Source organism: Plutella xylostella, chromosome 20 (genome assembly GCF_932276165.1).
Source record: "Plutella xylostella chromosome 20, ilPluXylo3.1, whole genome shotgun sequence".
Taxonomy (NCBI): Eukaryota; Metazoa; Arthropoda; class Insecta; order Lepidoptera; family Plutellidae; genus Plutella; species Plutella xylostella.
In genome coordinates, this window is record NC_064000.1 from 5,611,113 (window position 1) to 5,638,850 (window position 27,738).

Genomic DNA, 27,738 nt, shown 5'->3' on the forward strand with positions numbered 1-27,738 from the left:
AATTGTTCATCACCACCGATATACATTACTTAGTCAGGTATAGAAAAAACAACTATAAACTTTATAAAACTATTTATTCCCTAACTCTACGCGTCAGTGGGCGCGTTGCCCTCGCTCTGCAGCCGCTCGCCGGGGTGTCCCACGCCTTCCATCTGCTGCCCAGCCTGTAGGTACGGGTGGTGCGGTGGGGCACCCATCCATTGCGGGTACCAGTAGAGACCCTGCGAGGGGGAATGGGTGAAATAAGGTTAGAAAATAGTAAAGCTGCAGTTTCCTTGGAAAGCGGTGCTCAAGGCACAACCGCCACGCTATTTAAAAAATCGTTATACGTTTATGTAGCGGATGAGCGGCATTAAATTCGATTCTTACGGGTCAGTTGACACCAGAATGGACCATCACAACACAATACAAGTTACATACGAGTAGTTAAGGTAAACAACACACACCTTGTTTCCACCATTTCCGTTGCACGTGAACCGCGTCTCGTGCACGGTGAGCGGGTCGAGGTAGCTGACGCCCGCGATGGAGCCGTAGTTCGGCGGGTACATGAACCAGCAGCCGTCCAGCGAGTCTGCGGACATGAGGAGGGGCATTAGAAATTGAGAAAAAAACGAATGGGAGCGGTCAGGCAATAGGTAGAGGTCACCGCACAAATACCTACCCGTTTCGTAAAGGGATCGCCTCGCATTGCTGCACTAAACACTACTAGACTAGATACTCTATCTCGTTGCATTTTGCATTTAACAATACTGATTAAGGAGACCAGGTGGAACGAACCTCTGTGTACAGCTGGAAAAGATCAATGCTATCTGAACCTGTAGCCTTAAGCTCCAAAAGCAAGTAATATAATAACTAGAACAAGAAGTAATTCTTATGTAGGTACTAACAAGTAGTATTCGGGTTGAACGGCGGCGGCTCCTCGGTGTCGGCGCCGGCGGGCGCGGGCGGCTCCGTCTGGCGCTCCATGAAGGGCGGCACGGGCGCCAGCCCCGAGCCCGGGTCGCCGGGGATTATGAACGGACCTGGAGGAAGGAACATAATATAGATTTTATATATCATTAATAAAGCCTATAATTTACTTGGTCTGTCTAGGCACATGTACTTATCTATATACGTGTCGCCGCGACATTGCACGCGACTTTGGAGCGACATCCAGCAGGTTCCGTGTTTTGGTTGTTTGATATCTCGGCGGAGACTCAAAACTTGTACCCTACTGAATTCCAGGCTCAATGTTACCTAGAAGAATTTTGTACAGATCATGTGTCCGCCGACCGAGCTTATCCTGAGCTTATTCAAAGTCGGAAAATGCAAACACTGCTTTTAATCTGTATGAGATATAAAAAGGTCTTATCGGATATACTAATATTTTACAACGCGATTTGGACATATGGATGTTTGTAAAAACTAGTTATCTAATCAATATCTATGAAAATAGGTATGCAGAAGACCCTGGATTAGCACATAAGTGTGGATTACACTTATTATCTCCAAATTCTCACCGGAAAACCTTTTGAGGCGAAACAAAGCTCGCAGAAAATCTAGTCAGATAGGTAATGTCAAGTGTAATACTACCAGTTAATGTAGTTTATTGTGAAGTAGAAAACATAACGGAACCTAAAAGAAACTATTTGCCATGTAACCTTAAATACTTGTGTGAATCCTATGTTAACATTAAATTTGATGGACACTATAAAATATTCTCGGATGCATCCAAAGATGGGCATAATGTTGGAGCAGCATTCTACGATCCACAGAAAGATTACCACGAAAAATTCCGAATTCACAAAAATATGTGTATAATGTACGCAGAACTTTTCGCATTAAAAGAAGCACTTACATATGTATCGGAATTAGATGAGGATCAATTTGTGATACTTACAGATTCTAGAAGTGCACTTCAACACTTGGCTCGGTGTACCTCGAACAGTCGAGGAACACCGATAGCCTATGCCATCCTGGACATCATTCTTAGTCTAAGAGATGTAAATAAAACGGTTGTCTTGCAATGGATACCTTCCCATGTTGGCATTAACGGTAATGAGATCGTAGATGGATTAGCAAAAGAGGCGAGTTCACTGGACATACTCTCGACATACCCCCCATTTTACACAGACCTTATTGGACTAGTAAGAGACCATTGTTTTGAATTATGGAAAGAATGTTTTGATAAAAGGTCGAGAGATTGTGGTATCTGGTACAAGACCGTACAAACATGCCCGTTGCGGTATCCTTGGTTCGATCTGTGTAAAATGGGAAGGAATGAAATTGTTATGGCCTTACGCTTACGTTCCGGACACCTTCCATTGAACAAGTTTGCATACCTAATGCGCAAAGTAGAATCGCCAAACTGTTCCGAATGTGGAGTAATAGAAGATGTGTATCATGTTTTGGTGGAGTGTGTTCGTAATGAGGCATTTAGACGTCAGATATATTGTAATAACATATTCAGTGATGTTGGAGGCTGTAACAGCACCCTGGCGGAACCACAGTCTGATAACGCCAGGCTGCTGTACAGACTAGTTAGATGTTGCTTAGTCTTAAGATAAATGCTGTATAGTTTGACTGTAACGATGAGGACGACATGGTCGCCTTAGCGTACCAAGTTCTCTATAAAATAAAAGATTTAAAAAAAAAAAAAAAAAAAAAAAGTGTAATACTACGAGTATTTATACCTCCGTAGAAGTTGGTGTTGTTCCACTCGCACACATGGTGATCGCAGGCCAATGGGGACTGCGGCTCCTTTGTGTAGTACACGTGGCCCGTGGGCAGGAACTGAAACAAAACTTGTCACATTAGGTACGCTTCAGGTCAGGAGAGTTAACCACAATGGTGTAGAAACGATGTGTGGTGGGGAACAGTCAGCTACTGATACATTCTTTCTTTCTTTGAAATGAAATGAAATGAAATGAAAAGTATTTATTTGCATGATTAAGGGTACATAAAAGTTTTTGAAGTATGATAATAAGCACGAGACCTTAATCTACCTGAAAGATGAACAAATATTTATGCAGAAGTGACATAGTGAAGTTAAATAATAATATTTGTAACATGCACAATAACAATATACACAATATACGTTAGTAGAAAATTCAAACAATGTTAAATTTGACTTTGTTTTTTACATTTGTCTTGTAGGCCAAAAACTCTTTAACTGAATAAAAACATTCTTCAGCTAACCATTTATACAGGCGCGAACAGAACAAACCGTAGGGCAATGACACAAAATTCTCTGGGAGACAATTGAATATTGTAATGGCCATATGGTAACAATTTCGCTTTCTTTCTTTACATCACAAATACAAAACAACATCAATAGGTACAGTGACATGAATAATAACAATAATTGTGGTGTGTATTATGTCAGTAAAATGGCTCTGACTCAGCATGTGCTGTACAAAAATTTATACAGCGCTGGTAATTCTGCCAAAACCAGCGAGCGATATAGCTAAACACTTTTGAATCTTAGGTGGATCTTAAACAGATAGTAGCTGGGAGAGGAAGGCCGAGGGAAGAGTTGTGATGGTCCTTGGGAGAGGCCCTTGTACAAATAACTTTGGCTAAGGTGCAGTAGTTATAATAACTTATGTTATTCGGACAGTAACATGACTCTTATATAAAATTATTTTGCTGCGTTGATGGTGTGGGTTATGTTTTTAAGTCTTGTTTATTGTTATGACTATCTGTATCTGTGTTATATTTATTTGACCTAAGGAATCAAAATGTTTCCTTTGGACGTCACTCTTTGGGCCACCCTGTATGTATGAACAAATTGAAGACATAATCATAATACCATTGGCTTGTCAGTCAATTTACAAAATGTCTTGGATGGATACGAGCTACGGCGTTCCAAAGGTTAATTCCCCTCACCAGCATATACTCGTGGTGGCGGAATCTCAGCCCCTGTATGTTGAAGTCCAGTATGAAGGAGCCCGAAGTCACAATGCACGAGACAGTTGTCAGCGGCGGCAGCTTGTACAGGGTGTTGCCGCACTTCACTATGGCTTTAGGAAGAGTGGCAACGTCGCGGAGATGTTGCAGGGATTTCTTGAAAGGGAATCTGTGAAAGAGGTGGTTTGTAATGTTAGGTAAGTAAGGAGCCTCCAAACTTAAGGCAGTAAGCGACTGACGCTATTCTGACTGGCTGATCCTTTCAACACAGTGTTTTTCACGCTATGAAGTGAAGTTAGAAGTGTCTTCAGTAAAGTAAGAAAAAGAAGTATCTTGAGATAAATTACAACGAATCACGGTTTCTAATAAATTAATTCGTATATTATCAGAGCAAGGCAGCAATTATGTTTAAAGTTCCTTCGTACAACTCAGAGTCAAGTGGCTTACATATTCTAAGGTCCAACACTCGTTACCCCCGATTGCCCCTGACTGTCGGGCCGATTTTTTATCGGATGTGCATTTTTTATATGTAGGTAAATCGGTGTCGGACAAGTGTGCAACAGTTTTATATAAAATGTTTTGCCACTACGACACACGATAAAAAATCGACCCGACACACGACATAGTGGCAACGAGCACTAACACTGCTCAGTGCTCACCTATAAATACAAACGCCGAGATGGCACTCCAGCCCGTGCACAAAATTGTCCATCTGAAACACCAGCGTCGGGTCTTCTTCAACGAAATAAGTGGTGTCGTCCATATAGTGAACAAAACCCAGGAAATGGAACCCTCTGTCCTTGCAATAAGGCGCAGGCCCTTTCCCCATGTTGTAGATGTCGCTGTAGATCTCTGACACAAAGAGGTAGACGTTCTTGCCGCAGTAATATTCTGGGGGAAATTAGACGTATAAGTATGATATATATACAAAAATACCGGTAGTAAATAGTATTGAAAAATACTGTATTGTGGTTGTAAGAGGTTGCTTAAAACAAGCCAGGGCCACGGGGCTTCTTATTAGAAATAAATAAAAAAAAACAATCAAAACATTTATTTGAACAACTTATAATACTTTATTTAAATTCTTCTTCTTCTTAAGTCCTTTAAGTCCTAGTGGAGCATAGGGCCGCTTATTTAAATTAACAAACAATATTATGATATTAAAATAAAGTTTACAAATTTACGAATTTTGGTGGCTTCCACAAATGCTTTCTATAAATCAATTGATTGAGTTGTTGTGGTTATTATAGGCTTTTTTTTGGCCTTTCATAAATTTTTTTACAGGCTACGCGCTACGGCGTAGCCTTGCTACGAGCTACGGCGTAGACTTGCTACGAGCTACGGCGTAGACTTGCTACGAGCTACGGCGTAGCCCGTAGACCTCAATAACAAAAATCTTCAGAGATTTTAACACCTTTCTTACCAGGATACCATAAATAAATAATATGTGGGGACATCTCACACACGGCCATCCGACCCTAAGCTAGGCAGAACCTGTGTTATTTGTGTCGGACAGCTGATATATCAACACAAATAGATAGATAGATACATACTAAATATAAATATCAACACCCAAGACCCGAGTACAAATATCTGTATTTAAACAAATTTCTGCCCCAGCTGGGAATCGAACCCGGGACCTTCGGCATAGCAGTCAAGGTCACTAACCACTACACCATTCAGCCGTCGTGCTAATCTAATAATAATCTAACAAGAGCTTACCTTGGCTCAAATAGAACTCCATAGGCACGGAGCCTCCCACAGCCGTGTTGTACGTGGAAACCCGCGCCGCTTTGATGGCGTCGTGGTTGTCGTACATTGTCAGCATGTTGTCTATGGCGTCGTCTAACGCTATTAGCAGCACCTGTAAGGGAATGGTGGATGATGACCTTCGAGAAGACTTCGGTCATGTGACTGTCTGCAACGTTGAAGGTTGGATATCAATTTCTGAAGTAGAAACCATGAGAATCTTACTAGATTCCTATTCAGCATTATTAATCAGATTACATTACTACTCGTATTTAATTTTTCATGTAATTACATTTAATTTGGCATGTAGAGTTAGCATGTAGTTAGCCGCACATACAATAGAAGCCAAGAAATGTAGGTCCATTAAAATTAAAAACATACTTAGAGAAACTCCGATAGATTAACTAACCTTTAACTCCTTAATGTGCATTTGAATGAATCTGCCGAGGTGGTCCGTTGCTATATGGACGTGTTCATTTATTATGTACTGTAACAAAAATCAATAATAGTTCGTTTATTGGTCAGACATTCAGATAGAACTAGAAGTAATTTCGACAAAGAGGCGGCTGTAGTCATTTACTTCTGCTGATCCTACACTGACGGACAAACTTTAACACGTAGCGAACCTTATGGCCAGGTGGAACGACGAAGCACTTAGCCGGATAGCTTAAATCTAGACACTTCCGGATGTATGTCTAAGGTTTTCTTTCCAACCGCCTGGAGGGTGTCCTACGCTGCGTTTGACAAGATGACGAAATACTGATGAAGATAGCGTGCAACTTCAGGGTACTGGGGCTTTTTAGCTGAAGATATAGATGAGGATAGATTGCAAATTGAGGGTAGTGGCGCTCTTTAGTTGAAGCCAATGTTTTGCAGTGGCCAATTATAGTCAATTGATGAAGCTGTATACTATCGTTACCTGGTCCGGCGCCCGCTTGACCTTCATCATCTCGAGCTGGTAGTGCGCCAGATGGTCCAGCTTGTCCGTGGGGTCGTGGCCGTAGATCTCGTACGCGTCGATGATCATCGCCAGCGTGATGTTCTCTCCCGACGGCGGCTCCTGGCAGCACGGGTGGTTGCGGATGTTGTACGCCTGAGGGGTTAATTTTTGTATGAAGTGTTGATGTAAAGTTGGTTTTCCGCGCGCAGTTTGAGTCGCCTTGAAGTGTTTTAGTGGGAATTCACTGAATGCTATGTCATCCATTATTATTATTTAAGTACCTATACCTTAAGCTATTACAAACAACCTATCATCATCGCCAGCGTCAGTTCGGCTGTGGCTGCGGATGTTGTACGCCTGAGAGGTTAAAGATGGTGGTGGATAAACGCTTTGCTGCAAACTAGCTTTTTTACGAAAGCTTCACCTTTGAAGGTTTTCTAGTGAATTTTTTGTGATTTTATTTTTATTTATTTCAACTGGAACACCGTGATATATATATAAGTCACACTTCATTTATTTTATTTTAAAAAAACGAAGATATTTTGTTCGAATTCGTTAACTTAGCTATACCTACTTCGTCCCGACTGATCTATCCGAGAACAGAATAATTAGTAAACCTAAACCTACACTAATTTAACCTATATACCCATACTTACCTATCTATTCTTTTCAGCTTAATAATGTTTACTTAGGAGAATACACTTACCAAATTTAAATAAATGCATAATATCAAAACTAATACTACAGATAAATTGTTTCCGTATTCCATATCTATGACTAAAACAAAATAACTAACAAAACTATTATGAAATAAATAAAATTGTTCTAACAACTTTAGGTACCTAAAATTAAATGAACCTTATCTTTACTGTTCCAATTACATTGCTGTTAAAAACTGTAAGGTGCTGGTCACAATGGTGAAAACGAAAAATACACCTACGTTTTTCTCATTTCCTCATCAAATAAACCTACAAAAGATCAGAGAGCCCATTAGTCACAAAATAATATAACATCCCTCGAGGCAAAAACCAAACGATCCCATCCGGCCACCCTGTACCACGCAACCAAAGGATAATATTTAACATATCGATTCAGCATCGCTATTATAGTTCAGAAATTGACACAGGTTCCGCGTGAAAAGCGGAAAAGCTTTCGTAATAAGGTGACGCGGTACAGGGGCGGGCTGTAGAAGGCGACATATCGATCGGTGGGACCGCGCAGCATCCGCGAACCCGTCACGCAGGCAGCCCGCCTCTCCGGAAAACCATCTAAAAACCACCGAAAAATGACCGAAAACCATACAAAATAACCCGCGAACTAAAAGAACAACGGGTAGTGCAACATTTAAAACCAAATTCAAGTGAATACGGCGGCTGCGCTCGAAAATACAAACGTAAGGAGAGAGGTATTAAAAATGGCTGCCTGCGACGGGAAATTGAAACAATAATGTAGTTTAATTCAAAGATAAATCGGTAACGAAGTCTTCCAATTTAGTGTTAAGCGTAACCTAATATTAGTGTTCAAATATTTAAATTAGAAATAATCAAGTCTTCCGACAAAAAATCGTTATAAAAATCCTCGGTCTTCCACGAGAGAATATATTTACACAGACGTAGCAGCAGTAAGGACCGACGATGCATCACCTGGGGCGGTTCAAGCTGCCTCCGATCAGGAATGCGTTGGACGTGGCTATGCAGACGGTCAGGCAGCAGATGCCTGATCGAGCGGCCGCCCAGACCCGGCCGCCGCAGAATGTGCGCTTCGCTAACCAGGGTAAGAGAATACGAAGATTACCTATATCTTTGATGCTAATAAATTCTTTAGTGCATACATATATTTCGTATTTCTAGTGTATAAAATATGGAGGAATGTGGTGGATGGTGGGTTTGGTGGTACCTACTCGATGGTATTTTTATCTAAAAGACATCCCACCCACCTTTTATGAAACTTTAATAAGTACATTAAGTGTTAAATTTCATTTACGTTTGCGAACGTGTGTATACAAAATTACTGAAAATATTTCAGTGTTATGTCACAATTTGGCCCAATCTGGCTTTGTAGACATCCAAGTATGGAGAAAAGGGAACACTAAGCTAACCTAATAGTTAGGATAATTATAACTTTAGAATTTTCCCACATACCTACCTAACATTAGTTTACAGTATCTTGTCTTACAATGTGGGCGAGTTTCCTTCGCCACTGCAGGTGCTATTAATCATAACTTACGACACTAACTTTGAGGCACTTTGAAACAATGCTCGTTCTTTGAATCTTAGTAGTCATAGTAAACGCCACCGTTAAAGAAAACAATTTTCAGTTTTACCACTTAACGCTCTTAAGATCATCGTTTATTATTATTTTTTAACCTTAGGGGACATTCTCTAAATCAGCTCGCTATACAACAAGATAGAGCGAAAGCTGTGGAGCGATACGATGCGCTAACCACTTTATCCACCCCCCCTTTTCCACCTTGCAGACATGGGCGAGAGCTGCGAGCTGTCAACCATGAACGAGACAACTACTCCCACGTACCAGTCCACCAACCCCACCAACCCCTTCCTGAGCGGGCAGCTGCAGGCCGAGGACTCCTTCACCAGCTACCAGAACACGTTCCCGCAGCCTGACGGCAATGCACCGAGGTATAGCTCTGACTTTGTGGCTTTAGTTATAGCTTTAAGGGCATAGATAGTGATCGCCCGAACGGATTTTCTTCTTTTATCTTTATCACTCTTGCAATCTTCGGTCCAATATTTAAAAGAAAACTATTATCCAGCTCAACCACTACTTATGCAATAAATCGTGAAAACTGTTATGTAAGTGTACCTTATGTATACCTAAATAATTTTCAGGACCCAAAGCATGCAAAGCGTAGACTTCTACGCTTCATCCGAAGAAGGTGGCTTCGAAGAAGGTGGAGGAACGCCGGGCCACAAAATCAATGAGTACCAAGCAGCTTGGAATGTCACCAACGCTATTCAGGTAATTATGAACACAAAACTAACAAGCATTTTTAAAACCCTGCAAAATTGGTGAAATGGGACGTAATGGTTACAAATTTTGATATTGATTTACAGGGCATGTTCGTAGTATCGCTCCCGTTCGCTGTGCTCCAAGGGGGGTACTGGGCCATCTTCGCCATGGTCGGCATTGCCCACATCTGCTGCTACACCGGTAAGATCCTCGTGGAGTGTCTCTACGAAGACGACCCCGTCACCGGACAGAAGGTCCGGGTCCGAGACTCGTACGTCAGCATCGCCAAGGAATGCTTCGGAAGGAAGTACGGCGCCAGGATAGTCAATATCGCCCAAATAATTGAACTCCTCATGACTTGCATTCTTTACGTCGTAGTCTGTGGTGACCTCATGATAGGTACCTTCCCAGATGGCTCAATCGATACTCGATCTTGGATGATGCTTATAGGTATTTTCCTTTTACCACTAGCCTTCTTGAAATCTTTGAAAAGCGTCAGTATGTTGTCCTTTTGGTGCACGATGAGCCATCTCATTATTAATGCCATCGTCATTGGCTACTGTATCCTCAACATCGGCGACTGGGGTTGGGGAAAGGTCAAATGGAGTTTGGACTTCGAGAACTTTCCAATCAGTCTTGGGGTCATCGTGTTCTCCTACACTTCACAGATCTTCCTGCCCACTTTAGAGGGAAACATGGAAGACCGATCGCGATTCGAGTGGATGTTGAACTGGTCTCATATAGCAGCTGCAGCTTTCAAGGCTATATTTGGCTACCTGTGCTTCCTGACTTTCCAAAACGATACGCAACAGGTGATCACCAACAATCTCCGTTCTGCTGGGTTCAAGGGGCTCGTGAATTTCTTCCTAGTCGTGAAAGCTGTGCTCAGCTACCCGCTACCTTACTATGCTGCTTGTGATCTGTTAGAACGTGCTCTCTTCAGAGGCAAACCGAAAACAATTTTCCCGGTAATTTACGCTTTAGACGGAGAGCTGAAGGTTTGGGGTCTAGCATGGAGGTTGGGTGTTATAATGTTTACTATTCTGATGGCGATTTTCTGCCCTCATTTCGCTATATTGATGGGTTTCATCGGATCCTTCACCGGCACTATGCTGAGCTTCATTTGGCCAGCATATTTCCATCTCAAGTTAAAAGGTCCTCAGTTGGATAGCTCCACAATCGCCTATGATTACTTCATCATAAGCCTCGGAGTACTGTTTGGGATCATAGGTATGTACGATTCCGGTTCAGCCCTGATAAGGGCCTTCAAGATAGGCTTGCCGTTTTAAACCATTCGTAGATTTTAGATAATTGTTGATCTATTTTTAGACTAACGCATTAAATATACCTACGCAACATACGTTCGACAATCGTTTTTTTGTGAAGTTATAATGTTATAAATAGAGGCACTATATTAGGCTGACGTGATTGATAATAATAAATGTATTCTAATGTTTAAGATTGAAAATAGTAAAGTAGGATTTGATTGCAAATGAATTTTGATCACATTATACAATACGCACTATTATTGTTACTAGAGTCGATGTCTTCCAAAAATCAAATTATAATTTGATTAAAAATACATAAGTAAATTATATATTCTATTATGTACACCATGTATTTTAATTTTGCTATTTTTAAGAAAGTTTTACACATTATCGTCGTGTCTTCCATAGTTTATATAAATTGTGAAATGATTACTTATACAATATGTATTTAGACTATTTAGATTACTTAGATATTTTATTAGATACCTACTTAATTTTAAGTTTAATCCAGTATCTTCCTAATTTAAATGGTAAACCCAAAGTTTATTTCAATGTTTAACAACGAAGTTAAAAATCATAGTAAATATATAAAATTATGTTTTAAATATTATATTTATAAATGTTTTATCAACATAATAACAAAACACTACATAAAAGGTCTTCCAAAATACCTACTAAATAAGTTTTAAGAGAAATATATTTGTAAATGTAACATTCCAATGTTTAGGTACTTAATACGAGTCTTCCAAAATAAATGAATAATCACGATTGTTGTTGAATATACCTAATAATAGATATAAAATATACATTAAATAATAGCTTAAAACACACTGTATGAAGTGTAAATGAGTTAAAACGGGATGAAATTGTATTTACAGGTATTAATCAATACTGGACAATAAGAAAGAAATTGCTTGGATTAATAAAGACATACCGAAGTAACAATACTGAAGTTTTTAAACTTCAGTATAAATTAATGGAGGGACAAACGAAATGCGATATACCAGAATACCTACCACCATATCTAAATATTCTATAGGTAGGTAAAGAATGGTAAAAGCTAATATTTATTTTTCATGTTGATTAATATCTTTACAAGATAAACCTGTGCTTCCAAAACTTTGTATCATAAAGCTTATTTCATGAGAGAACATGCTTTTGAAATATTAAAAATGTATCGAAGTGCAATAATGTTGTATAAATAATCTAATCTACTAATATTATACATGTATTGTGATGAAATGGAATTCTAGGTGTGTATTTTAAAGAATATAAAACGTTATTCGATACATTTGTTTTATTTAAGTAACCAAATAATAATTATAATATGATAATGAACCAAATATGGATGATTATATTTAATTTACAGACCAGTGAATAAGTTATTGATTTAACACATAACTACTGGCATTCTTTGATGTCGCAGATGATTTTAATATGTAGAGATAAGAGGTATAAGTAGGTACCTAGTTACCCTAGTTACTTGATTGTTAAATGTCCAGTGTGCAAACATCTCAACGTAATAGTACAAAATGCATTAATCTCTAACGGGCAATTTGACTTATCGGTTCAATTAATAACCCAAAATTGCCAATTACCGCCATTTCTTTTTCTAACCTCGTTATTCTTTCTGGCCGCCATGTTGGAAAAATGGCCGCTTTCCACGGCGCATGCGTCGTGCTTACAATATGTGCACTTATTCAGAATGCAGTGAGTAAAAGGATATTCATTTATAGTTATGCACAATACATATCTTTAAAAAAATAATATAAATGTAGGTATACGAAAAAGTAATAGCCTTGTCAAGATTCTCGTTCTATCTGGTAGCTATGAAATTTTCATAATAATTATACCTATTCATTGGGGTAAAAGGGTAAGTAGCTATCATCTATGGTGGCAAGCGATTTTCCGTACCTATTTAAAGGTGCTTCGATTGGGATAGTAGCATCATCGAAGTAGATTTATAAATAAAAAAATATTTTAGTCAAAAAACTTATTGGAGTATGTTTATAAATAAAAAAATATTTTAGTTGAAAAACTTATTGGAGCCTCCGTCTGTCTGTTTCCAGGTCTCATACCTGCCTCACAACCACCCGTGCTGCCTGCAGCCGGCAGAGAACATCACGCTGGCGATGATCATTGACGCGTTCGAGATCTACGGCCACGACCCCACCGACAAGCTCGACTACTTCTGGATGTACCAACAGGAAATGGTCATGGTCAAGACTGCTGAGGATCAGGTTTGATAGGGGAAGTTCGAAAAATAACCGGTTAAATTCAACAAATTCTGAGCAGAAGGGCTAGCACGGGCACAGAATAATAACTGGTAACTGGCACGGGGCGCATTTATGACGTGACACAAAGCAAAACTTTTTCCTTCAGGGCTTTTCAATAGATAATATTAGTATTAATAATAATAATATAGCCTTTTATTTCCGAAAACTTACAATTAGTAACAAAATAAAATCTTACAAATCTTATAACTACTATTTAAAAAACTTACACTACTATTTACAAGCATGCGGTTACAGAATGTCTCTGATTTCGGTGTGCCTTACGGCAAAGGCCTCCTCCAACTCTTTCCATTGTTGCCTGTCCATGGCTACTCTTGTCCAGTGAGCTCCTACCGTGAGTTTCAGTTCATCCTCCCACCTTCTTGCTTTCCGTCCTCTGCTCCTGACACCATCCCTTGGGTACCAAACTGTCACCTTTTTGCTCCATTTTTCCTTTTTGCATCGAAGCATATGCCCAGTCCATCTCCATTTAAGTTGATCTATACGTGATAGAATATCCGTTAGTTTGGTTTTGTGCCGTATATCTGTACTTCTGACTCTATCTTTTAGCTTCAAACCTAGCATGCTTCTTTCCATCCCTTTCTGGCATCTTTCTAGTTTTTCCCTATGGTGTTTCGTAAGGGCCCAGGTTTCACAGCCATATGTGATGCAGGGTAGGATGCAGGTATCAAAAGTCTTTCCTCTGGCTGGCTGGCTCTGGCTGGCTTTCTTTTTGATCTTTATGCTCAGTTCCTTACTTTTCATCACTTCTTTCAGAGCCCAGAACTTCTTCCACCCAGTCGCAATTCTTTTGTCGATTTCCTTTGACATTTGGTCATTTGGTGATATTATCTGGCCTAGATATACATATTCCTCTACATATTCGAATTTTTGTCCATTGTTTGTTATGTCTATGGGGGTTGAATTTGTCATCATTTTGGTCTTAGTTAGATTAATTTCTAGACCCACTTCACTGCTTCTGCTTATCAAGGTTTGTATCATGTATTCCAGTTTTCTTGGGTCTTCCTCCAATATAACAAGGTCATCTGCAAATCTTAGGTGATTCAGACGTGCTCTGTCTATGTTCAGCCCCAGATGATCCCATTCCAATTTTCTGAACATTTGTTCAAGCACAGCTGTAAACAGCTTTGGTGATAGTGGGTCACCTTGTCTGACACCTCTTTCTATAGGGAAAACGTCCCCTGTGGTTTCCAGCCTAATACTAGCCTTGCTTTCTTTGTAGATGTTTTTAATGATATTTATGTAAGTGCATTCGATTCCCTGCTCTCTTAGGCTTAGCCATACATATTCATGTATGAGGCTATCAAAAGCCTTGGAGTAATCTATAAAGGCCAGGTAGATGGGCTTGTTGTATTCATTATATTTTTGTATGAGCTGTTTTATTGTGTGTATATGGTCGATTGTGCTGAAGTCTTTTCTGAATCCTGCCTGTTCCACTGGTTGGTTTTCATCGAGAATGTTTGATATTCTGTTTAGAATTACTTTTGCAAAAACTTTGTATACATTTGAAATCAGGGATATGGGTCTATAATTTCCCATATCGTCTTTTGGACCTTTTTGTGTATAAGTGTTATGTGTGATTCTGCCCAATTTTTTGGGATAATGCCTTTATATAGTGTCTCGTTAAAGACCCGCGTTAGTAACGGGCTTAACTCATTGATTGTTCCTCTCATTAGTTCGTTTGTAATTCTGTCTGGGCCGGGAGCTTTTTCCATTTTTTGACTATTTATAGCTTTTTCTACTTCACATTGTAGTATTTGTGGTATATTTACAGTATCTTGGATTCTATCATTTTCCGTAGCTTGTTCTTTTTCAGGCAGGAGTGATGGCGGTTCATCAGAACTGAGTTTTTGGTATAGTGATCGATAATAGTTAGTTGCAATATTTTTAATTTCAATGCGAGACGTTGTTGTCTGTTCTTTGTCTTTCATTTTTGGTATCCATTCTTTCTCCTTTTCTCTAAGTTCTTTGAGCGCCTTTCTTGTACCTCCTGTTTTGATGATGTGATCTTCTAGGGTTTTATTTCTTCTGTTTATTCTGTCTTTTCTCATATTTTCACGAATTTGTTTACTGAGATTAGAAATTTCATTTTGGTTTCCTTTTTTGTCTTTTTTCATTATTAAGTTTCTTCTATCTTCAACCAGTTTTACCGTTTTTTCACTTAAGTAAGTTTTTTTGCTTTTGTCTATTTTTACTACTGTCTGGTTTTTAAGCTTATTTTCTATTTTCTTATATTTTTCGTTTAGGTCTATATCTGAGATTACGGCTTCCATCAAGTCTTCTGTGCTGTCTAATGAGTCCTTCTTACAATGGGTCATTTGTATTGCTTTTGGTCTAGGATTTTTTGTGCTCTTTTCTTTTAGGCAGCTTCGTACCATACGGTGGTTGGTATTGAAATTAAGGTTTTGTATTATTCCTGTGTCACTAAATGACCTGACTTTGTTGGTAATTATGTAGTCGATTTCGTTTCTAGTCTTTCCGTCCGGGGATATCCAAGTCCATTTGTTTTTGGGTTTTTTACGGTACATGGAATTAAGAAGTGTTAAGTTTTGCTCTAGTAAGAATTCAGCCAATTTTTCTCCGTTTTTACTTCTTTTTCCTTTTCCGTACTTCCCTATTATATTTTCTTCCCCTGGTAGTCGAGCGCCTACTTGAGCGTTGAAGTCGCCCATGAGCACTATGTTATTTTCCGAGTACTTATCCGTGATTTCTCTCAGTTTGTCGTAAAAGTTTAATATTTCCGTTTTAGTTGCTTGTTCTGTCGGCGAGTAGATTTGGATGACTGTCCACTTTTTGGGATGTTTTGGTAGGTTGAGATGCAGTAGGGCTATTCTATCCGAGATTCCTTCAAACCCTATAATATGGTTTTTTAGTTTTATCTTTACCAAGAACCCCACTCCTCTTTGACCTGCGACTTCGCCTTTGTGGTACATGATATAGTTACTTCTCTCTTCTATTCCTTCTCCTACTCTCCGCATTTCGCTTATACCCAGAATGTCCCACTTAATGTTTTCGAGTGCTAACTCTAGCTCTTGTAAACTCTCAGGTGTTCTCAGTGTTCTTGTGTTCAGTGTACATAAATAAAGACTACTTTGTTTTTGAATCTCTTTTTTTGTACTGGTTTTAGTTGGTAAATTTATTGGAGGGTGTTGGTCGAGTTCCCCCACGGTGACCAACCGGCTTGGGGGGTTTAAGTTTCCTTGTTTGTTATTGTTTACATTATAATTTTTCTGGTCGGTGTCAAGTATCGCCGTATTTTTGAGTGGGGGCAGGCCGTTGGATTGCTATTCCGGTCCAGTTGTCGAATTGGAATCTAACCTTGGTGCTCTTTGGTTATTATTTTCTGTTTCAACTGGCTTTGTTTCTTTGGATGTATCTGGTTTTGTCGTGTGTTTGTTCTTGCTAAAGAACGTTGTTAGGTTTGCGCTGGTCGTAGATTGTTGCTCATTTTTTTGTTTTTTTCTTGGTTGATTTTTAGATGCCCAGTGGGTAGTTGTTGCCGATGATTTAGATGTTGAGTTTAATTTTTCAGTTTTTTCATTTTCAGGGCTATCCGCAAGCGTTCTCTTTTTTGTTTGATGCGTAATAATTAATCGATCATATTGTATTCTACCTTTATTCCCTTTTTCCAACTCTTGTTTAAGTTCTGCCTGGAGGATTTTCCTTTTTTCTAGTACATCAGGCGGGAAATCTTCTTTTATGTATGCATTTACTGTGTCTAGTTTCTTCTTATTTTGCAGTATTTTAATCTTTTTCCCAAGTGTAGAGAGCGCAAAAACAATTGGTCTAGGACGATCGGTTTTCTTACCCATTCTCCGAACAAATTCTAATTCTAAAATGTTCAGTTTAATTGCCATTTGATTTTCAATGGTTTTTTGTACTAACATTTCTAGTTCTTCGTATGATTTCTCTGATTCTTCTATGCCAAACAAGATTAAATTTCTTTTTCTGACTTCTCGTTCCAGTGTAGATAATCTTCTATCGTTTTCAAAATTTTTCTGTTTTAGCTCCTCTACTTCTGTTTGAAGATGTTGGACTTTATCATCTAGTTTTTCAAAAATTTTTGTTTCAGATTCTTTTATATCCTCTCTTATTTGGAGCCTTAGTTCTTGAAGAAGTTTGCTTATTTCACTCATCGCGTTTATTATATTTCCAAAATGCAAAAAAATATTATCAAAAAGCTCTTCAATATAATTTGCTTCGACTCTACACTTCGGATTTATATATCTCTACACATTTGGGGTGACTCTACATAAAATTCGGTGAGACTCTACATTAAATTATGTGTGACTCTACATTTGTTGTCTATGGTTGGCTCTACATAGATGTTGCACCCTCTGGCGGTGAGTAGCAGAATTTCGTCTTGGTACTACTTCTTGTTTTACTTCGTGCAATCACCAGTAGGTGGCAGGATTTTGTTTACCACTAAATCAATTATTTTTTGGATATAAAAATCGGGATATGCAATTTTATGGTTGCTTTTACATGTAGGTTTATTGCACTTACTTGTAAGTGGTAATGGGTGTTATAAATTCGTTCGGAATATGTTTATTTTCTTCGACCAATAGGTAAATGTCAATAAATTGAATATTTTGGCACTGTTCTAACGGCTGTTACGCCTGTTAGGAATTCACTATTTCACTACTGTACAGTTTCTTATGATCACTGGTATTCTGTTTTATGAACTTTTCAGCATCACACATATAAAATAGTATTACTATTATTATTTAATTCTTTATTGCACAAATATAAAAAAATACATGTGGTGGGCTTAATGCTAAGAGCATTTTCTACCAGCCAACCTACAGGATGTGCAGGAAAACTGGTAAAAGATGTGCAAAAAAAAAGGGAATATGAAGATTTATAACGCAAGTGATTTAAACCAGGCGCACTTCCCTCATAACTAATAACCATCGCTTATTGACTTTAATCTAGGGCACCCTCATTCGGGAGATTTTCTTAAAAAAAGTTTAGTGAGATAGTGAAGTGACGTTCCGAAGGAAAATCTCTGAAAGAGCTAGATTCCAATGGATAACAACTTGAAAATATATGTTTCAGTATATGATCAACGAGCACGTCCACATAGCAACAGACCATCTGGCAAGATTTGTAAACCTACATATCAAAGAGTTAAAGGTAATCATGTAAGCAATATACATAATATAATGTGTATAAACTATATAACTATGTGGTAGTAACTAGGTACTGTGGTACTAACTCAGTCATAGCTCTCTTCTACCATAGTTCATGAAAAAATAAATAAAAAATGGCAATAATTAAGACCAGCAGACGTGGTGCAAATTCACATCGACCAAAAACCTGGAATGCATTTAACTTGAGCCTGACTTAACTGCACTAAGCAATGAACATCCTAACTAACTAATATTATAAATGCGAAAGTAACTGTGTCTGTCTGTCTGTCTGTTACTCTTTCACGCCCAAACTACTGAACGGATTTGAATGAAAATTTGTATACATACGGTCTAGCTAGACCCTGGGAAAGAACATAGGCTACTTTTTATGCCGGAATTCCCACGGGAAAACTTTTTAAGGCGAAGCGAAGCGCGCGGGAACAGCTAGTAATAAATAATAATCCATTGTTCCAAGATCCTGCTGATAACCCTGGACGATGTGCTGGACAACATGCTGACGATGTACGAGAACCACAACTCGATCGCGGCGGAGAGGAAGGCCACGCTCACCGGCGGCCCCGTGCCCATGGAGTTCTATGTGAGCCAGGGTGAGAGAAACTAGTATTTTTATCCCTCTTTGGAAAGAGTAGAGTTAAATTACAGTAACAGCACCTATATATTATGGCTGTAGGTGTAGGTAACTTAGAAAATCAAGGAAGTAATGTAGGATCTGGAAAAAGCTAGCAATGAAGCAAGGAAGGAGCAATGGCTTAGTAGGATCTGTTTAGGCAAATGAACTGAAACAGTCTGAAGTCTTAACTCTTTTTTTTACACCCCGCAAGAAAGACCCACTCAATAATATTAAAGACGAACTTTTAAAACGCTAACACGAAATGCTTTCACATCGATCCACCTCTAATTCTATCTCCCATGCCACAAACTGACTCCAAACACTACCCCCTTGCGCTAAGGAACTAAAAACCCGCCCCAAAAATTCCAGAATACTACTGCGGCAAGAATGTCTACCTCTTCGTATCAGAATCGTACAGCGACATCTACAACATGGGCCGAGGCCCCGCCCCCCACTGCCGGGAGCGCACCTTCGTGTTCCTGGGCTTCCTGCATCAGCAGGATGATACCAAGTACTACCTGCAGGACGACCCGAGCATCGCCTTCCCGATGGATAATTATATGCACGGGCTTGAGTGTCATTTGGCCGTTTGTATATTTAGGTGAGTAGTGTGGAGTGTGGAGGAGAGGGATGAAATGGTCTTTTGGGGTTTGAGGTAAATGTGGAATTTTGTTTTTGGGTTACACAATGACTGGATAATGGCTACCTGTGGGATAAAAGACATGCTGTCACTGCCTTATACATAATTACAGACTAACTACCACGCTGCCAGCTGCAACTGGCGCTGTGGATTTCAAAGTATTTTTTAAGATAATCATCATTGTTCAACTACCTAAATTGAACATATTAACCCTCTACCTACCTCGTACTTCCTACCCAATACCCATCCCCATGGAAAAAAGTATATGGCTGACATCACGATTCAGAATTCCCCTATACAAAGCTCAGGTAACCTAACCACATCTGCACTTCTAGGTTCCCCTTCAAGAAGCTGATCCAGAGAGCGCGAGACGTGGTGACGCTTCCCAAAGCCACGGTGAAGTGCGGGCTGGTCATGTACAAGCTGCCGCCGCTGACGTCTGTCTCGTGTGTCGTGACGTCAGGGTCCTTCATCCTGGACTTCAACATACAGGGGCTGAGATACCGGCATCACGACTTTTTGCTGGTAAGACGTTTGATGCTAACAACGCCACGGTGTGTTTAAAGTGATTCAATAGTGCTTTACGGAGGGTTGGTCTTGGGATAGAAAAGTTCTCGAATGGACGAAGGCAAAGGACAGTGTTGTGGTTGAGTGAGACCGCTGTTCAGGAAATGAGCTATGAAGAGGTATAATTTCAGGAATGTTTATGGAAGTTCTGACTGTATCGTAATTTGTAATCCTCTTTTTCAGACAACTCCGAACGGGGTAACATACTACACTAAAGAGAAAGGAAGCCCACTGAGCTGTGATCATCATGTGTGCGAGTGGAATTATTTCAACCGGTTCGGTGGTATGTATCAAGATCTTAACATTTAGCAATGGCCGATACTGAAGCTCATAAGTTCTAGAAGATTGGATTGAAACCTACAACCACTATACTATCCTAACAATGGGAGATTTTCCTTGACACTTTAAAAGTTCCAAAATCGTCCGACACATGGCCACCGGCCATTGACATATATATTACTGCGTAAGGACAGGCCAAACCACTCAAGAAAATGGCACCCGCGCGTTGGCCCTAAAATAGGCATTTTAGGGCCAACGGTCCTCAGTCGACAGTTGTCTGTGACGGAGAGATGAGTCTTTGTTTCTTGTGTAAATATGCCTATTTTTGTTGTGAAAGGCTACAAAAACTATGATACGAAGGTCAAAAAGGAATATGGAATGTCGTATTATCCTTAATTAATAAATAAACACATTTTAAAGCGATAATTATTTTACTACCAAAGTCTACAATGGCCGCACGATGTAACCTTGTACGGACGTCCGCATGCAACTCACTCATATTATTATGTACCTACTGTTCGGTGACGGTAAAATATGAACGCACGTACAAGGTTGCGTCGTCAGGATAAGTAGCTTGGCTCTGACATAGTTCCAACAAATTATGACAGATGGCAGTTATTTTGCTTGTATGAAGAAGGTTTGAGTAAAATGTTCTGAAGGGCGTATCCTTCCTTTTGAAATCATTGCCACCGGCCTATCGATTTTTATGACCTGCATTCTTCTGAATGAACGGAAGATGTCATAAATCATACAAAGCTGTCTTAATCTAGTTAACTAGATAATGTAGTAATACCTATAACGGCTAGTTATCGTAGGTATATGGTTGAATTCACATCCATTGGGTTTTTTTATTGGCTGAAAGGACTGGAATCCATGCCGGCAAAAAAAATATATGCAGTGCTGTTGAGTATGAAGTTTTACTAGCGCCATCTATAATCGGTTTCTGTTTATGGTTGTTGTCTATGGTGAAAAATCTCCTATTTCCAGGACCATTCCTGATACCAGGCGACCCCGGCGAGACCGTCGCCCCGATACCTCCCTACTTGGAGACCACCACCAAGTGTGAGAGAGCGCCTTCCACTGACAACAATCTCAACATCACCGAGCCGTGTAAGTGATGTAGGCCTGCTACCGTACCACCACCGAAACATTAGCAATTCACAATTCATAGATAGCGTCGCTCGCCTGTCAGATGTCTGCCAGATACAAGTAACGTCAGATTTGAAGCGAGTGACGATGCATTAAGGATTGTTATTTATATTAGTTTTATATTAGTTTTAATTTGCTGTGCCCGACAGGGTCCATATAGTTCTTAATTTAATGTATTTAACACCTGTAAAACTTACTTATGGATGCAATAAAAGATTGAGTATTGAGTATTAATTGCTAATGTTCGGTGGTAGTAACCCCACTGTAAGGGAAGTGCGAGTTTTGACTTCCAGTAGTGGCGAGTAAAAGCGAATTTGTAGGGCGAGGGAGAGTAGTTACGTACGTAGTAGCGGTATACGAACGAGCTGCACCAGCTCCGCGTCATACAAACTTAAGTCGCATATTATTATGTAGGGGCGTCATGAATAGCGGAATCCATCTTTGATGAAAGGAGGGCATAATGGCGCAATCTCAATACCGACAACAGTAATACATAACGACGCGACGCGACGTTAGAAGGCAACGAATTTGAAATTTCGTTTTCTATTTCATACAAAACGTAAAGCAATAACTGAAGGTGTCTTCAGTTCTAGCGATAAAAAATATGATGATGATAACAAGGAGACCACTCCATGGGCAAAATATATTGCTGAATAACCTAGTTCACCCTATGCCCTCCTTCCTATGTTCCAGACATCCTGGACGGGTGCCTGTTCATCTACCCTCCGAACTACGGCTCCATAGCCGGCAAGAGCTACCTGGACAGCATCGAGATGCACGGCCATAGGTTCACGTGCGCGTCTGGCGGTAGCAAGGTACATTGGACTTTGTTTAATGATAAGCAAGGATTAAATTGAGCAATGTTTCATTTGCTATATAAAGCAAAGATAGAGCGAAATATAGCGTCGTATAAGGTCCAAAAAGTGAGTAAGTGGTTCTATCGTCTACCATCGCTCTTACGGTGAAGGAAACATCGTGAGGAAACCTGCACATCTAGTTCTAGATGTGTAGGTAACCTAAATGCATTGTACTCATTCCAAAACGGCGATACACTTTGTGACCTATCACGTGAGTACAAGTTTAGTGTACAGCGAAAAGCGGGTGACTCGCTCGATTCACCTCTGACTACCCCTTCGGGGATTACATTCGTTATCATAATAATAATGTACCTATGTAATTCTATCGTCTTTCGTAGCGGTAGTGTTGCATGAAACTGTTTGAATCACCCTACTGCAGAAAGTAGGTTGAAGCTATGGTTCATTTGAAGGATCGGCCATTTATTTTTTCTCTATGCATCGGCCTCCAATAAGGGAATATAGATTTATATTTTCTTCCTTAAGAATATGAATAACGCCGCATTAGATTTGTACGTAATTTTTCGCCATAGAGTAAAAATACTACTGACGTTGCGGCCTTAGGTCACTGCCTTAGCTATAGCACTTACCCAAGGCTTTACCACAACCTAGGTACTCTAACTGCACTTCCTTCCCCAGGGGGGTCTCTACTGGTACCCGCAGTGGATGGGCACGCCCCCGCACCACCCGTACCCCAGTATGGACTCCAAGCCAGAGTTCAGCATGGCCGCGGGAGGCCCCTATATCTACCCTCACCAGATGGCGCAGATGCAACCTTAAAGAAGGATTCTTTTTCAATAAATTTGATTTTTAAATTTTGTTTCGTTTGTTAAAGTAGGGTTCTATTCTATTCTGAGAGGGGGCGAAGTTGCTGTACGTGGCTCTCTCGAGTGGAACCTTTGTACATGTCAGTGGAACCTTTGTACATATCAGTGGAACCTTTGTACATATCAGTGGAACCTTTGTATATATCAGTGGAACCTTTGTACATATCCAGATCCAGATATGTACAAAGTAGGGTTTATACAATAAGAGCATGCTCGGTCCTCAGTTCAAGCAAAGACTGAGTCCTTAAGCAACTTCGTATAATTTTACATTTATATTACAGGTAACTTGCTTCACAAATCTCAATTAAGTTGGGTGTCGTTTAAATAATACAAACAAGTCTGTTTGAGTAACAAATCAATAGTCGAATTTATTTAAAAGTTATTAAAACTATTCATAATACATTACCAGACAACCTTATTTTACCTTAAAACTACCTCAGATATAACTTTCTAAGAATGTACGCTCAACTTTACTGCCCCGCGGTAGAATGAAAAAGGCTGGAGTGCCAGCTTTCAGCTCAAAGTACTTCAGTACTAGTAAATTACCTAATTGCTCTTTTGAATCAATGACGTGAGGCATTTTATCGTATCCTTCAAAATATACGTTGACAGAGTCTTTTCTATACTCTCCTCTTTCGTCCCACGGAGCTGGGAACAGCTGTTCCAACTGATCTATAAGGGGAACCGTTTCGGGACACGCTTTGATGAAGTCAGTCATTTGGTATTCAGGATATAAGAATAGCAGAGGCCATTTAAGAATACCGTCTTCAACATGCACTATCGCATCATGGGCTCCCGGTAACACTGGCTCTAGCTTTGCCAGGTCCAGGTCATCTTCATCTTCACAGTTTGATACTCGGATCCCTCGAGATAGGATTGCTTTTACAACAGTCTCCTTCTGTTTGCTCTTTGCTGATGCATCTCTTTCTTTCTTGCGTTGGTCTCTTTCTAGTAACTGTTTCTTTTTTCTCGCTTTCTTCATTAGTTCTGTGACTTCAGTATTATCTTTTGTTTCTTCTAGAATTTTCTGGCAGTGTTCTATGCACGTGTCGTATTTTGCTACTTCTAAAGCTGATTTTGCTGCCCTCAATCTGGCCTTTGCATGTTTAGGGTTGTAGGTCAGGGCCTTTTCGCTGTCTGCAAGGGAAGACCGGTAATTTTTCAATTGCCAATGGGATGCCGCTCTGTTGTTGTATAAGCTTGCATCCATTTCTGCATCCCCACACTTTATTCTTATGCCTTCTGTATACCTGCAAATGTGATTGTAAGTATCAGTATAATAAACTTAATGCAGTGTTTAATAATCTCAATTGATATAAAATAAAATATTATTCTATCTACCAAGGAAGGGAAATAAAGGAAAGGGTTCGCTTACCCTACTTTCAAGAAGTTTTCAAGCCAAATATTAAAAAAGCTGGTTGGATCTTCTTATAATCTTGATAACCATGTTCTTATAACAAAACTGGACACTTGTCACTAATAACAATAATGAAGAAGTTAGTAAAACAAATGTTTTTTGAAAATATTATTATGAAACTTACCCCATAATAGCCAGTCTGTAGTTCTTATGTTTGAAGTTGAAATTTCCATCTTCTTTATAATTGGTGGCGAGTTCTAGTGCCGTGTTCTCGTTGGGGTCATACTTGAGTTTGGCGAGACCCTCCGCTAGCGGAGACAGCTCACCGTCGGCCGGAGTATCCTTCATGAAGAAAGGGTGCTTGTCCATCTCTTCCTGAAATTAGAAAACTTATTTTATTTATAAAACTGTAAGAGTTCATATCATACTTAATCTTAAACATACTTCAATACCGAAAGTATAACTGAAATACAGCAAACAAATTGCATCTGTGTTAGTTAGATAACATGAATGATAAAATTTATATACACATATCCTGAATTTTAAATAGCTCATATTATTATGCCTCAGCATTCTTACTAGACCAACTTAGAATATATGAAATACCTCAGACAGAGCCTGTAGTCCTTACAGTTGCAAATAGATAACGAAATGTTAATCTAGAAAACCTTACCTCCCACGTATCCTCAGACCACCCGTCCGTGTATCTTTTGCGTTCCAAGCCATTGATGAAGTCGTCCAGCTCCTGATCGAGCTTCTGACACAAAGCCAGCCGCTCTTCATCAGTCATCGGCTCCTTCTTGACAGATTCAGAACTTTCAGACATTTTGCACGCTTGTTTATAACCTACAACCTCTTATCTCCTTTGTAGCAGGGAAAGATTTGCCTGGGCAAACCCACTAATCGTACGATCACGATTCGCAGTTTATTTGTCAATGTTTCACTTAGAAGTTCTGTTTAATTTTAATTTAAAATCAATCGAAAAGCGTAGGAAGCAGCAGCTTGCTACGCTACGCGACGACCAGCGATAAAAAATGACAATTGACAATGACAGTGATGGATGACAGTGACAGTGACAGAACTGACAGATAAGAAAACTATTTTGATCTGCGATCAATTACTCTAAAACTAGGAATAATGACATGTTCAAGTTTTGTTTTTTTCATTACGGTATTCACGCCGCGCCGTCAGCGTCGTTGTCGGCGTCGTTGGTGGTCACGAAATAATATAAAATAAGTAGAATTTAATACTTTGTGTTTTAATTAAGTTCAAAGAAGACTATCATCATTCCAGTGCTTTATGTAATCATTCTTGCGATGTTCTCTGCAAGCAAAATAGCTAGGATAGCGGGCCTTTTCCAAGGGATGCCAGTAGTCCAACACCCAGTCAGGTGGATCTACCTCACGTTCAACAGCTACCCCACCGGCAATGCCATAAGATTTAGCAACTGAAAAAAATACATTAAGTAATTAAACATTTTGATAAGCTCGGATAACATTAAGTAAAAACAAACCTTTAGGTAGGTAAGTAAGTAGTTAAGTACCCTATAAATACAAGCTACAAGTCTTTTATTTTTCAAAGGGTGGTTTGATCTTCACCATTAATTTTGTTTATAAATTTATTGGCCCGGGTGATAGAGCCGATAGAGCCACCATCACTAAGAGCAGTTTACTTACACTTTGCACACTGGAAAGGGTTCTTTTTCAAGAACAACTCGTGCTCTCCCAGCCAAAGCAAACGGCGCTGCTCTTTTGGATCCGTAATGCATTGATTCTTGTCGAATTCGTTTCTCAAAAGCACTTGATGATAGCGAACAACAAATCTGGAAGAATGATTTTAGTCAGTTACAAACTAAGAACAAAATAAATGGGTAGGTACTAGTGGTACCTACTACCTACTACAACGTAGGTCCTACATGTTTGAAATAGGTACCAAATATGTATTTACCTTGCTACATAGTAGGATTCTAAGTTTCGTAACGCTCTTTTATAAAAACTACAAACTTTTTGAGCATGAGTACGAAGTTCAGGAGCAAAATTCATCTGAAATCAAAACTTATCTATACTTGGAAATAAGGAAAGGTGGACAGAAACCATAGAGAAAATAACACTTGACAGAAACATTGAAAGAAACGACGAGAAGTTTGTTGACTTGGCCATAAATAAACCATGCATAAACCATAGACTTAGTATATACTAGCCAAATTACTTAGAATAATATTACCTAGATTAAACTTGCTGTGCCCTACAGGGCACTATGTTAAGGACTATTATGTACATAATTTTAAGGGGGGGGATGTAGTTAGCCTTCTGGGGGGATGTAGTTAGCCTTCTCGTGTGAGCCTCACGCTTCGGCCTCTCAGTGCTCCGGCCCCTCCCGTGAGTAGCGGTACACCATTCATGGTGCCGTGAAACCGATAACTACACTCCAAGAGAACAGGGTTCAATATGGATCAACCCGGTGGTGGCGACGCGGTTCGCAACCCGTCACGCCGTGTCTCTCGGAGGAGCGAAAAGTGGGCTGTGGAGACCCGCATAGCCACGATGAATATTTGTGGGGGTCTGGATGGAAAGATAGATGAAGTATGCGAGGTGTTTAACACAAGAGGAATGGATTTGCTATGTGTGAATGAGTCCTTGAGAACCTTGACAGCCTATTGGTCAGGGGTTCCTGAATCTGAGCATGGCTGTCAAGGGGTTGGGATTGTCCTATCTGAGCGCTGGAATAATTGTGTGAAAGAATACGAGTGCGTGAGCCCAAGACTTATCTGGATCCGGTTAAAAGTAGGTTTGACGAGATTGTTTGTTCTGGGGGTTTATGCCCCGGACACGTCAAAATCTGCACAGGAGATAGATGAGTTTTGGAAAAGTATGAATGTAGTGTTGGATGAATGCGATGAGAATGAAAGGGTTATTATGCTCGGTGATTTTAATAGTTGGGTAGGTGTGCAGCGTGATGGGTATGAAAGTGTATTGGGTAAGTTTGGTGACGTAAGAGTGAATGAGAATGGCAGGTATCTCCTGGATGTTTGCTTAGAAAGAAACCTTATAGTTTCTAATTCTATGTTCAGGCACAAGGAGATACATATGTATACATGGCAACGACAGAATGAAAGGAGCATAATAGACTTTGTAATTGTGGATGAAAGGTTACGCGTAAACGTTGCTGATACTCGAGTCTATCGGGGTGTCAA

General features: G+C 39.7%; 5 protein-coding genes across 5 annotated transcripts; 2 read left to right on the forward strand and 3 right to left on the reverse strand.

The window, feature by feature from the left end:
* Nucleotides 1-57: 57 nt before the first annotated feature.
* LOC105384678 lies at nucleotides 58-6,841 on the reverse strand. Its single transcript, XM_048628092.1, has 9 exons — nucleotides 6,557-6,841; nucleotides 6,047-6,124; nucleotides 5,611-5,752; nucleotides 4,548-4,779; nucleotides 3,868-4,057; nucleotides 2,673-2,772; nucleotides 888-1,022; nucleotides 447-571; nucleotides 58-221 (listed from the first exon to the last, which is right to left on the reverse strand). Exons 1-9 carry the CDS (start codon nucleotides 6,839-6,841, stop codon nucleotides 87-89), a joined length of 1,422 nt encoding a protein of 473 aa, XP_048484049.1. The 3' UTR covers nucleotides 58-86.
* Nucleotides 6,842-7,515: 674 nt separating this feature from the next.
* Nucleotides 7,516-12,102, forward strand: LOC105384648 (vesicular inhibitory amino acid transporter). Its single transcript, XM_011554919.3, has 4 exons — nucleotides 7,516-8,350; nucleotides 9,054-9,216; nucleotides 9,427-9,556; nucleotides 9,652-12,102. Exons 1-4 carry the CDS (start codon nucleotides 8,212-8,214, stop codon nucleotides 10,834-10,836), a joined length of 1,617 nt encoding a protein of 538 aa, XP_011553221.1. The 5' UTR covers nucleotides 7,516-8,211; the 3' UTR covers nucleotides 10,837-12,102.
* Nucleotides 12,103-12,465: 363 nt separating this feature from the next.
* LOC105384649 lies at nucleotides 12,466-23,177 on the forward strand. The gene is made up of 10 exons (XM_048628093.1): nucleotides 12,466-12,525; nucleotides 12,846-13,055; nucleotides 18,168-18,245; nucleotides 18,717-18,849; nucleotides 19,242-19,473; nucleotides 19,848-20,037; nucleotides 20,263-20,362; nucleotides 21,346-21,468; nucleotides 22,201-22,322; nucleotides 23,001-23,177. The coding sequence occupies exons 1-10, from the start codon at nucleotides 12,466-12,468 to the stop codon at nucleotides 23,139-23,141; spliced, it is 1,389 nt and encodes a 462-aa protein (XP_048484050.1). The 3' UTR covers nucleotides 23,142-23,177.
* A 349-nt stretch (nucleotides 23,178-23,526) lies between these two features.
* Nucleotides 23,527-25,579, reverse strand: LOC105384650 (DNA polymerase interacting tetratricopeptide repeat-containing, protein of 47 kDa). The gene is made up of 3 exons (XM_011554922.3): nucleotides 25,219-25,579; nucleotides 24,730-24,920; nucleotides 23,527-24,438 (listed from the first exon to the last, which is right to left on the reverse strand). The coding sequence occupies exons 1-3, from the start codon at nucleotides 25,369-25,371 to the stop codon at nucleotides 23,625-23,627; spliced, it is 1,158 nt and encodes a 385-aa protein (XP_011553224.3). The 5' UTR covers nucleotides 25,372-25,579; the 3' UTR covers nucleotides 23,527-23,624.
* A 203-nt stretch (nucleotides 25,580-25,782) lies between these two features.
* On the reverse strand, nucleotides 25,783-26,652 carry LOC105384651 (NADH dehydrogenase [ubiquinone] 1 beta subcomplex subunit 9). The gene is made up of 3 exons (XM_011554923.3): nucleotides 26,493-26,652; nucleotides 26,222-26,367; nucleotides 25,783-25,992 (listed from the first exon to the last, which is right to left on the reverse strand). The coding sequence occupies exons 1-3, from the start codon at nucleotides 26,585-26,587 to the stop codon at nucleotides 25,814-25,816; spliced, it is 420 nt and encodes a 139-aa protein (XP_011553225.3). The 5' UTR covers nucleotides 26,588-26,652; the 3' UTR covers nucleotides 25,783-25,813.
* Between the last annotated feature and the right edge of the window lie 1,086 nt (nucleotides 26,653-27,738).

What these genes read in the sequence shown, in the direction of transcription:
- LOC105384678 (XM_048628092.1), bottom strand. Translation starts at nt 6,841, where the DNA reads ATGGATGACATAGCATTCAGTGAATTCCCACTAAAACACTTCAAGGCG. An exon ending in CTCGGCGTTTGTATTTATAG is followed by an intron (nt 4,058 to 4,547) that starts GTGAGCACTGAG and finishes CCTCTTTCACAG; the next exon opens with ATTCCCTTTCAAGAAATCCC. An exon ending in CAACACCAACTTCTACGGAG is followed by an intron (nt 1,023 to 2,672) that starts GTATAAATACTC and finishes TCCTTCCTCCAG; the next exon opens with GTCCGTTCATAATCCCCGGC.
- LOC105384648 (XM_011554919.3), top strand. Translation starts at nt 8,212, where the DNA reads ATGCATCACCTGGGGCGGTTCAAGCTGCCTCCGATCAGGAATGCGTTG. An exon ending in TGTGCGCTTCGCTAACCAGG is followed by an intron (nt 8,351 to 9,053) that starts GTAAGAGAATAC and finishes TCCACCTTGCAG; the next exon opens with ACATGGGCGAGAGCTGCGAG. An exon ending in ATGTCACCAACGCTATTCAG is followed by an intron (nt 9,557 to 9,651) that starts GTAATTATGAAC and finishes ATTGATTTACAG; the next exon opens with GGCATGTTCGTAGTATCGCT.
- LOC105384649 (XM_048628093.1), top strand. Translation starts at nt 12,466, where the DNA reads ATGGCCGCTTTCCACGGCGCATGCGTCGTGCTTACAATATGTGCACTT. An exon ending in TTGGCCGTTTGTATATTTAG is followed by an intron (nt 19,474 to 19,847) that starts GTGAGTAGTGTG and finishes CTGCACTTCTAG; the next exon opens with GTTCCCCTTCAAGAAGCTGA. An exon ending in GCGCGTCTGGCGGTAGCAAG is followed by an intron (nt 22,323 to 23,000) that starts GTACATTGGACT and finishes TTCCTTCCCCAG; the next exon opens with GGGGGTCTCTACTGGTACCC.
- LOC105384650 (XM_011554922.3), bottom strand. Translation starts at nt 25,371, where the DNA reads ATGTCTGAAAGTTCTGAATCTGTCAAGAAGGAGCCGATGACTGATGAA. An exon ending in GGTCTGAGGATACGTGGGAG is followed by an intron (nt 24,921 to 25,218) that starts GTAAGGTTTTCT and finishes TTCTAATTTCAG; the next exon opens with GAAGAGATGGACAAGCACCC. An exon ending in TACAGACTGGCTATTATGGG is followed by an intron (nt 24,439 to 24,729) that starts GTAAGTTTCATA and finishes TCACATTTGCAG; the next exon opens with GTATACAGAAGGCATAAGAA.
- LOC105384651 (XM_011554923.3), bottom strand. Translation starts at nt 26,587, where the DNA reads ATGAATTTTGCTCCTGAACTTCGTACTCATGCTCAAAAAGTTTGTAGT. An exon ending in GAATCCTACTATGTAGCAAG is followed by an intron (nt 26,368 to 26,492) that starts GTAAATACATAT and finishes TCATTCTTCCAG; the next exon opens with ATTTGTTGTTCGCTATCATC. An exon ending in CCCTTTCCAGTGTGCAAAGT is followed by an intron (nt 25,993 to 26,221) that starts GTAAGTAAACTG and finishes TATTTTTTTCAG; the next exon opens with TTGCTAAATCTTATGGCATT.